The following is a 10,914-nucleotide window of genomic DNA, read 5'->3' as shown; positions in this document are numbered from 1 at the left end:
ACAATAGAAAATAGAAAAATAACATAAGCAAATGGCAGCTACTGCTTCCTCTAGAGAATCCAATGGAGCGCTTGATTTCTTCTATTTCAAGCCCCTGTCTTTGTTGCTCCTCCCTTAGAGCTCTTTGATCTTCTCTTATTTCATGGAGGATGGTGGAATGCTTTTGGTATTCCATCCTCAGCTGATCCATGTTGGAGCTTAATTCCTAGAGAAGTATTCAGTTGATCCCAATATCCTTGGGGAGAAAATTGCATCCCTTGAAGCATCTTAGGTATTTCTTGTTGAGGCAGCTCCACATGCTCTTGCTGTGGTTCATGTGCTGGCTCTCTAACATGCTACATCCTTCTTTTAGTGATGGGCTTGTCCTCCTCAATGGGGATGTCTCCTTCTTTGACAATTTCAGCTGAATTACATAAGTGACATATGAGGTGAGGAAATGCCAACCTTGCTTGAGTGGAAGGCTTTTCTGCCACCTTGTACAGCTCTTGAGGTATCACCTCATGTACCTCTACCTCATCCCCAAGCATGATGCAATGAATAATGATGGCTCGGTCAATGCTCACTATGGACCAGTTGCTAGTAGGGATGATAGAGCGTTGGATGAATTCCAACCATCTTCTAGCTACGGGCTTAAGGTCAAGCCTTCTTAGTTGGATAGGCTTGCCTTGAGCATCCCTTCTTTGTGGGGGTTGAACGCCCCAAAGGGGTTGGTTCTTGGGCGTTCAACGTTGGCTTGTCTCCTTGGGGCGTTGAATGCCAGCCAAGGGGTAGCTCTTTGGCATTCAATGCCTAGTATGGGCAGGTTCCTTCAAAAAAAAGTATAAGACTATTATATATTGCTAGAAAGCTCTGGATGTTAGTTTTTCTACACCGTTGAGAGCGCATCATTTGGATCTCTGTAGCTCTGAAAATGCTTCATTTGAGTGCATGGAGGTCGGATTCTGACAGCATCTGCTACGCTTTCCTTGCCTCTGAATCAGACTTTGCCAAAGCTCCTCAATTTCAGCCAGAAAGTACCTGAAATCATCATAAAACACAAAAACTCAAAGTTGGATCCAAAAATGTGAATTTAGCACTAAAACCTATGAAAATATAATAAAACTTAAGCAAAACATAACTAAAACAATATGAAAATGATGCCAAAATGCGTATAAAATATCCGCTCATCACTTGCATCACACATTAATTCAAAGGGTGATGTCCAATTAGGAGGAGAAATAATCACTACACAATTTCAATTTATTTATGGGACTTTTTTTATGGAGATTTTTTAAAACCTCCCTAACATTTTTTATTTTTGGCATAATATAAAACTCATATTAATTATTATTAGTTAAAATTTAAAAATTTCAAGTCGAATCATCCAAACAAATGTTTATACCTTAAATTATTATAATTAAGCCCAAATAAATTTCACTCCAAACAAAAATTTTCCAAAAAAATTTAAAATAAAAAAAAACTTAGAAAGTGAGATATGAAATACTAAAACCCTAGATCTACTCGCCGCCACCATATTCATCTCCGCCATTATCACCATCAACCTTTCTGTGGTGTTCGAGATCAGAGGGAGAGTAAGCTCGCCAGGGTCGCCATTCATGTCCTCGTCGTTGCCGCCATCAAGCTTCTATGTCAATGTGTTATTTTCTTTGTCTACATCCCATAGCTTTTGAGATCAGAGAGAGTGGGTTCGTAGCCACTGCCGGCACTCTATCAATCACCTAAGTTCAATTTTTGTTTGTTCATTTTTCTTTTTCATTGTTATTTATTTAACTCAGTTTGGATATTCTTTTGTTTTTCACTTTTTCTCTACATTTTTCATGCATATATAGTATGGTTGGAATTTGTTATGAAGAAAGATCGCGGTAGTGGTAGTGCGACAGGAGTGGCGGCGGTGGAGTAAAGAATGGTTCTTCAGAGAATGCAGCAGGTGTAGAAGAGTTGACATGGACCAAGGTCGCGAAGGTCAGAGTATCACGACGTCAACTATCGAAGGATCGGGCGATGTGAATTGCATATTTGGTTAGCAATCAATGATTCGACTATAACTTTCTTGTTGAGTTTTATTTCTCCATTTTGACGATTTTATAATAGATGTTATTTTTATTTTATTTTATTCTTCCTTTTCCCCCTGATTCAATAACTCCATGCTCTTATTCATGATTATTGATTAATTATACTCTTGATTCAACAACAGCATGATGGATTCTTCCCCTTTCTTGGAAATTGATACTTTTTCCAATGACAATTTGAGAAATTGCACTTCTCACCTTCCTTCTAACCTTAGTACTAGCTCTTACCTATTAGTTCTCTCTCTGTTTCCCTCTCTTTATTTTGTTGGAACTTCCACTCTCAGATTGTTGTTGTTTATATTGTGGATCAGCGGTATGCATATTTGATTCTATCATCTGTCTGAAAAGTGTGTGTTGAGAATCCAAATTATATGAATTCATTCAAAATTCTTTCTTGGATTTCACTGCTCACTATTTTCATTCATGCCAGGGAAAGTCAAAATTTAATTTGGATTATATTTTGTGAATATTCAGATTATTGATTACTTGCAATCACGATAAAAATTAGTTTAGATATCAGAGTCAAAATTCTATCATTTGGTTGATTTATAGAGATTATTGCAAGGTAATAGCTTTTGTTCAGTAGCAGGTTTGATTTAAGACACTGAGGCTTTTGTTGCAATTGTTTGAACAAAGATGCTAATTAGTTTAAACTAGTCACATGTCTGATTTGGATACTCTTTTAATTAGTTAGTGCGCAGCACTGCACTAGTAAATGAATCATCTTTACTTTTATGTCATTAGTAGGCATTTTGAACTTTCCTACTTTGTTCCATTTTATGTTGTCTTCTTAACAAGTAAATAAGTTTAATTGACTGAGTTTTGTACATGTTCATCCCTGTGAGTGTATTTAGTCTGATCCCTAAGGCACTAATTTGTTGGTCCAATACTAATTAGATTTATTAATTTTGTCTCAGTTGGAATATACGGCACACTAAGGAGACCCATGTCGGTTCCATTTGGATGAAACTATGTTCCAACTTGGGCTTATGATCACATCAAATATTTGAATTTCGGTTGTGATGCTCAGCTTCTTCTTGACAATTACACTGGTAAGTTATTATTATTATTTTGTTATATACTCCCATAATGTAATTCCTTAAATTAATTAACATTTCTTAGTGTTTGATGTAATGTTAATTGGAGCAGGTACAGGGTTCAATCCAAAGGTTCATACTTGTTTGATCACTTCAGCATGGATATAAAGATGGTTGCTGGAGATTCGACTGGAACAGTCACTGCTTTCTATGTATGCAAATTAAATTTATCTGTTTGTTAGTTTCCTTTTTAGTTCAAATGCGTTAACTTAATAATTACAATGATTTATTTTGGGATCATGTTTTTCCACATGTATCTTTTTATAAAATTATTATATTTTCATTTTTTAAAATAGCATATAACAATTTGTTTTAAAATGATTTATTAAATTTCAAAGCTAGTATTTTGCTATTATATTATTTTGCAGAGAAGGGGGCCTTGAATTTTACTGTAGTTTTACAATTTTGTTCCAACAAACAGATTTCACTACTAGCTCTCTTTGATGCTTGTTTGCATTTTTTCTGGTCCCCTTTTTTTTATAACTATTTTGTTATTCTTTCAGAGGAGTTTTTTATTTTTTTTGTTACTAATAGGATTCAATCTTCATTAAGTTCATAGTACTGTACACCTCATAGTTTAAAGTGTAAAAGTACAGAATAATTTGTGCTCAATGTACAATTATAATATAATTGGGCACTCAAATATGGTAATCGTGTTAGAAATCTTTGATATAAAATTTGTTCATTATAAGGTGTAATTAATAGTATAACTAAGAAGTGGAAAAATTGGATGATTTTATAGAAATAGAGGAAAGTGAAATAAAGAGGGAAGGAATGAGGAAGAGAGTGAGTCACATGGGGGTGGGATAGCTTATAGTCTTTGATTTTGTAAAATTTTCCTTAATAGTTAATTTATAAAGTTTAAATATGAGTTAAGATTTTTGGAATCTTAATAGTCTTTGATTTTGATGTCTAACTACTCAAGAGTTTAATTTGCTTAAACTGTTTACAGGAGGCTCAATAATAACAGTCTTTATGGTGAATTGCTAGAATCATTGGCTAATATGACACAGCTTGGTTTTCTGTAATATTCATTGAACTTTTTCTTTTGTTTTTTTGTGTATTAATAATTCTATTTTTGAAGTGTTCTCTTATTCTAATTATGGTTATATTGTTTTTGTGATTATCCATTTCAATGACTTGACCTACAACAATATCAGTGGCCCTATACCAAGAATTTTAGATAAATACTTCAAGTAATAAATCTCTTTTCCTTGATTATATGGTGTATTTGTTTCTAATAGGCTTCAAGAAACCAAAAATTCAGTACTAACACAAGAGAATATTCTTATTTTTCCTGTTAATGCTTTTTCAGCATTGTTAAAAATCCCCTTGTTTGTGCAACTGGAAAAGAATCTTTTTTTTATTTTTAATAGGCTTCAAGAAACCAAAAATTCAGTACTAACACAAGAGAATATTCTTATTTTTCCTGTTAATGCTTTTTCAGCATTGTTAAAAATCCCCTTGTTTGTGCAACTGGAAAAGAATCAAATTGCTATGGCATGAGTCAATGTCCATGAACTTAAATAGCACTGAAGGTAAGAATAAGAACTCTCAAGAGTTTCATCTTTTTTCGAATTAATTGTGAAATTGTGTCATTATTTTCATGCTGACATCAATAATGGATGTCTATGCCTCATAGTTCTCGGTTTCGACCTTGTTCTTTAGTGGAAGCACAAGCACAATCAACAAGAATTCTTTGATGTTAAAGGTACTTTCTAATTAGCATCATAGTTAGCATTTTCTTCTTCTTCTTTAATTGAGTACTATAATAGTTCCTTTAATTCATGTACAACTTAATGTTGAATGTTTTTTATGTTTCAGACCAGCATAAAGAAGAGTTTTAGCCTCATCTCATCAATTTCACTTAGCTAATTACTTCTTAGAGGACATGGATGATGCTCATTCTACTCTCAATTTCATTGAGGTACTAGCAAACAAATTTGTCTCAAAATCATCAGTTTTAAAATAGCTATGCCATTCACATGATTTGGATTTTTGAGTGTGTGGACTAGAAATTTTGGTTTCATTGAAAAACTAACACCATGATACAAAAGCAAATATTCTTACCAATAATTGAAGATTGTATTCTGCATAATGCTTGAAGATTCTTACCAATAATTAATGTTTGAAATGTTCAATAGGAAGGGAATCAAATAAGAACCAAGAAGAGCTTTTGAATATTCTGAAAGATAGGCTTGCCTTTTTTTTGGTGCCTATAAGACACTAATCAATCCAGCATTGCTTGTTCAAAACTATTGAGCATGAGGAGGTATTACTTTAAATTTATTTTAATCTTAAATTTTAATTAGTAATCTTATAATATAATATAGTTTTTTGTATGCTAATTTACTTCTTACTTTAATTTGTGCAGTTCTTAGAGGTAGTTTGGATAGAGGGTCATGCATTTTCCCTTATAATATAATATAGCCAATATACTTTTTTTTTGTCTTATTTTTTTTATATTGTGTATGTAAGTGATTCTTATTTTAACTTTTTATTATGCAATTTGATTTGGCAACTTTATTATGGGGTTGATGAAAATGCAATTTGGGCTTGTGCTCAATCGGTATTTGCACCTATTGATGAATCATCTGCTGATGATGCTCTTCTACTCCCTTCTAGATTTCGTGTCATACCATTGGATCCTAAAACAGTTCAGTGACAATACTTTTCTTGCATAGTTTTATGATAATTTGATATCTTGATTTGAACAGAGCATGCTAATTAGTTTGTACTAGTCACATGTTAATGTGTCACTTACACAATGTTTACTATCATGCATTTTTTAACATATAAATAATTTCATCTATTTTCATTTTAATGATAAGTCAAATGCTAATGCATAATCCTCCTACATCTATTTCTGTACTAGTCACATGTAAATGCAACTAATTTGTGATCTGAAGCCCTTGAAAATGAGTTCGAACAACATGCATCTCTGAGGTTTATACTTGTACCCTTTTCAATTTTAATGTTAATTATTCTTAGCCTTTTGTATTTGTTTCTTTATTGTTTTTCAGTAGCTAAAATAGAAAATATGTAATATGAAAATTCAAAAAAGAATAGAAGAAATGGTTAGTGCTGGTTTGGACACTAGTTCATTTGAGATATATATTTATGTACATAGTGTTCTCTAATTATTATATGTTTAATACATGTTATTTTTAATATTTTGTTGTTGTAATTAACGTGACTGAAAAATGATGGTAATGTACTATATTGATTTTGTTTTTAAGTATTTCTTTTGTTTAAATATGTAATATTTTAATTTTCTTTTACATTTTTAATGTCTTGCTTAAGTATTTCTTTTAAATAGTAAAAGATTAGTATCATAATGTAATTCTAACATCCAAATTAATATTTTAAGAATAATATTGACAAGTTTGTGGAGGTTTAAAACCCCCACAGAATAGCTGTTCTTTTTAAAATGGGAAATTTCTTTTGTGGGGGTTTTCAATCGCCACAAACATTAACCAAGAACTGCCACAAAATGCTAGCACAGAACCCCATAAAATACTAGCACAGAACCCCCACAAAAAGGATAGAAAATCGCCACTAAATGATATTTGTGGGGGTTGTGAAAAACTGCCACAAAGGAGCTCGTGGCACCTCAAATTTTAGGGATTTTTTAAACTGCCAGAATCCTTTTTGTGGGGGTTTGAAACCTCCACAAATAGGGAAAAAAACCGTCAAAAATAAACAAAACCTCGTAGTGAATGGGTGCATAGACAAGCTTGGTGTTCAGAGTTTCAAAAGCATGCAAGCACTCCTCATCAAAATTAAAAAGAGCATCAGCAACTAGAAGATTACTTAGTTCTTTTGCTATTTTGGAAAAATATTTAATGAATCTTCTATAGAAGCCTGCATGACACAAGAAACTTCTTATGTCCTTTGCATTCACAGGAGGTGGAAGCTTCTTAATGACCTCTACTTTAGCTTTGTCAACTTCTATGCCTTTGCTTGAGATTCGGTGCCCAAGAACTATACCCTCTGTAACCATAAAGTGACATTTTTCCGAATTTAAAACTAGGTTAGTTTCTTGGCACCTTCTCAAGACTAAAGCTAGATGTTACAAGCATTCTTCAAAGGACTTACCAAAAATAGAGAAATTATCCATGAAAACCTCAATACATTTTTTAATCATATCAGAAAAGATGGAAAATATGCACCTTTGGAAAGTAGCAGCAGCATTACACAAACCGAAAGGCATACGACAATAGGCAAAGACTCCAAAGGGGCATGTGAATGCCATCTTCTCTTGATCATGAGGGTCCACAGCTATTTGGTTGTAGCTAGAGTATCCATCTAAGAAGTAGTAAAAAGCCTGTCCATCCAACCTCTCTGACATCTAAATAATAAAAGGAAGAGGGAAGTGATCCTTCCTTGTGGATGTGTTGAGCCGTGTATAGTCAATGCATATTCTCCATCCGGTTACTGTCCATGTAGGAATGAGCCTAATCTTATCAATGGCTATCAGAGTCACACCTGCTTTCTTGGGAACAACTTGAACCAGACTTACCCAAGGACTATCAGAGATCGGGTAAATAATTTTAGCTTCCTACAACTTCATTACTTCCTTCTGAACTACTTCCTTCATGGTGAGATTGAGCTTCCTTTGTGCTTGCACTACTAGTTTAGCATCCTCTTCAAGTAAAATTTTGTGCATACACATTGCAGGACATATTCCCTTCAGATCACTAATAGTCCACCCAATTGTGGTTCTATGGTCCTTCAGCACCTTGATTAATGCTTCTTCTTCACAATTGTTTAGCGAAGAATTAATAATTATTGGGTATGTTTCTGATTCGCTAAGAAACACATATTCTAAGGAAGGGGGTAGAGGCTTCAATTCATATGTTGTTGGCCCCTCATCTTTAGGAAGAATGTATGCTGCTTCCTTGGGTGGTGATGTTGCTTTAATTTCTTCAGTGTCATGTTAAATAGAGGCTTCAATTTCATTGAGTTCTTCCTCTTCCAATGCCTCTTACACCAGGGGATCAATAATATCAATCTTCATACAATCTGCAGAATCATTCGGGTGTTGTAGAGCTTTAAATACATTGAGCACAATTTGTTCATCATTCACCCTCAATGTCAATTCACCCTTTTGAACGTCAATTAAAGCTCTCCTTGTAGCAAGGAATGGCCTCCCCAGTATAATAGAGGCATTGACATCCTTTTCCATATCAAATATGACAATGTCTGGAGGGAAGATAAACGTCCCCACCTTCACCAGTAAATTCTCAACAACACCTAAAGAAAATTTAAGAGAACGGTCAGCAAGTTGTAAAGAAATTCTGGTAGGTTTTACCTCTTCAATTTGAAGCTTGCGCATCAATGATAATGACATGAGATTGATGCTTGCTTCAAGATCACATAAAGGTATTTCAGCTGTTACTTCTCCAATAGTACAAGGAATCACAAAGCTGCCTGGGTCCTTTAATTTCTCAGGGAGATTTTTCTGGATAATCGCACTGCATTCTTTTGTAAGAACCACAGTTTCATTATCCATCTAGTTTCTTTTTCTTGGAAATCAACTCCTTTATAAATTTTGCATATAATGGCATTTGTTCAAGAGCTTTAGCAAAGAGAATATTAATTTGGAGCTTCTTAAAGACCTCCAGAAATTTGGAAAATTGTTGATCTTTAGCTTCTTTGTGTAGCCTTCGAGGATATGGAATTCTTGGCTTATATTCAGGCACTTGAATCTTTTCTTTAGGTGCACTTTTAAGGGGTTGAATTTGTGGTTGCTAAGGGGAATGCATAACACTGTCTGATAAACCACTATTTCATGGTTTATCTTGTGCTTAATTGAGTGGATTTTATTAACTCTTTACCCACTTATTCATACTATTTGCATGGTTTTACATTTGCCTTCCTAATTATGTGCTTTGATTGAAAACATGCTTCTTTGGCCTTAAGATTCCTATGTTTAAACCTCTTTTATCACTATTAGATGCCTTGATATGTGTGTTAAGTGATTTCAGAGATTACAGGGCAAGAATGGCTCAGAGGATGGAAAGGAAGCATGCAAAAGTGGAAGGAATACAAGAAGTTGGAGAAATTGCTAAGCTGTCCAGCCTGACCTCTTCGCACACAAACGGCTATAACTTTAGCTACAGAGATCCAAACGACGTAGTTCCAGTTGCGTTGGAAAGCTAACGTCCGGCGCTTCGATTTGATATATAATATGCCATAGTTGACCTGATGCTAGGCGACGCGACCGCGTGCTCCATGCGGCCGCGTCGCAGTGACAAAAATCAGCGTGTTTGAATTCGTAACCAGCGAATTCTGGGCTGTTTCTGACCCAGTTTGCGGCCCAGAAAACACAGATTAGAGGCTATAAAGTGGAGAAATGCATCCATTCATGATGAGAGGCTTTCACATTCACAATTTTAGGAGTAGATGTAGTTTTTAGAGAGAGAGGTTCTCTCCTCTCTCTTAGGATTAGGATTTAGGATTTCTCTTAGTTTTAGGAGTGACTCTCAATCCCAGGTTCAATGTTTCTTTTATTTATTTCTCCAATTTAATTTATGAATGTCCATGTCAGATTTAAGTTCTTTTGTGAATGCAATTCGAGTTATTTTCAGATTTAATTTTGCCTTGCTTCATTTATAAATGCTTTTAATTTAATTTAGATATTTTCCCTTTTGGCTTTGGTTGAGTCATTGGTAACTCTTGAATTATCAAACTCATTGTTGATTGAAAATTGGAGTTCTTCAAGAATTACTTCGAGATCTAATAACTCTAACTTTTCCCAAGGAAAGACTGGACTTGAGGATTCGAATTAATTCGTCCACTTAACTTACCTTCATAGTTAGAGGTTAACAAAGTGGGAGAAAAATCCATTCTCATCACAATTAATAAGGATAACCAGGATAGGACTTCTAGTTCTTATACTTTGCCAAGAGTTTATTTTACAGTTATCATTATTTTATTTTACTTGTCATTCAACATACTTTTTACCTTGATCCAAAACCCCAATTTACAACTCATAACCAATAATAAGAACACCTCCCTGCAATTCCTTGAGAAGACGACCCGAGGTTTGAATACTTCGGTTATCAATTTATTTAGGGGTTTGTTACTTGTGACAACCACAACGTTTGTATGAAAGGACTTTTGAAGGTTTAGAAACTATACTTGCAACGAGGATTGTGATGACAAGTCATCCTAGCCTATTTTAGCTAGTCTTTTTCTTTAGTTTTCATTAGAATTATGCACTTTCTTGAGCTACAAGCAAGCTAATTGAGTAGATTTTCATGTTTCCCTTGATTGAACCAACCATATGTGAATTCATGCCATTTCATGAGGTTTTGTGCTATATTTGTTGCATACTATGAAAGAATGAATATCTCATGATTTTGAGCATAGCTTTGATTAGTTTGGTTGATTAATGATAGGTGAAGAAAGCTTGGAGAAAGGTTGAAGCAAAGAGGAATGGCTAGAAGTGAAGAATGGAAGTTGATCTTGGAGGCATGAAGTTAGCCCCAACGTTAGCCCCCTAACTTGGAGGCTAACGTTGGGCATGAAGTATTACTCCCTGGGCTCCCCACGTTTGAGCCAACGTTAGCCCCCTAACATGGAGGCTAACGTTGGCACATGACATTGCAAAAGAGGTGGCCAACGTTAGCTCCAACGTTAGCCCCCTAACTTGGAGGCAAAAGTTGGAACTTGAAATTCATCCCTGGGCAAGCCAACGTTTGCGCCAACGTTAGCCACCTAACTTGGAGGCTAACGTTGGC

The 10,914-nt window shown here is 34.7% G+C and overlaps 1 protein-coding gene and 1 long non-coding RNA gene across 2 annotated transcripts; one reads left to right on the top strand and one right to left on the bottom strand.

The window, feature by feature from the left end:
• Window positions 4,751–5,432, top strand: LOC110262830. The gene is made up of 3 exons (XR_002347836.1): window positions 4,751–4,877; window positions 4,991–5,093; window positions 5,311–5,432. It is a non-coding gene; the product is annotated as an uncharacterized LOC110262830 (long non-coding RNA).
• On the bottom strand, window positions 8,154–8,681 carry LOC107640538. Its single transcript, XM_016344053.1, has one exon. The coding sequence runs from the start codon at window positions 8,679–8,681 to the stop codon at window positions 8,154–8,156; it is 528 nt and encodes a 175-aa protein (XP_016199539.1).

This window comes from Arachis ipaensis, chromosome B05, assembly GCF_000816755.2.
Source record: "Arachis ipaensis cultivar K30076 chromosome B05, Araip1.1, whole genome shotgun sequence".
NCBI lineage: Eukaryota > Viridiplantae > Streptophyta > Magnoliopsida > Fabales > Fabaceae > Arachis > Arachis ipaensis.
The sequence above is the reverse complement of the archived record's forward strand: the minus strand, read 5'-3'. Positions and strand labels throughout refer to the sequence as shown.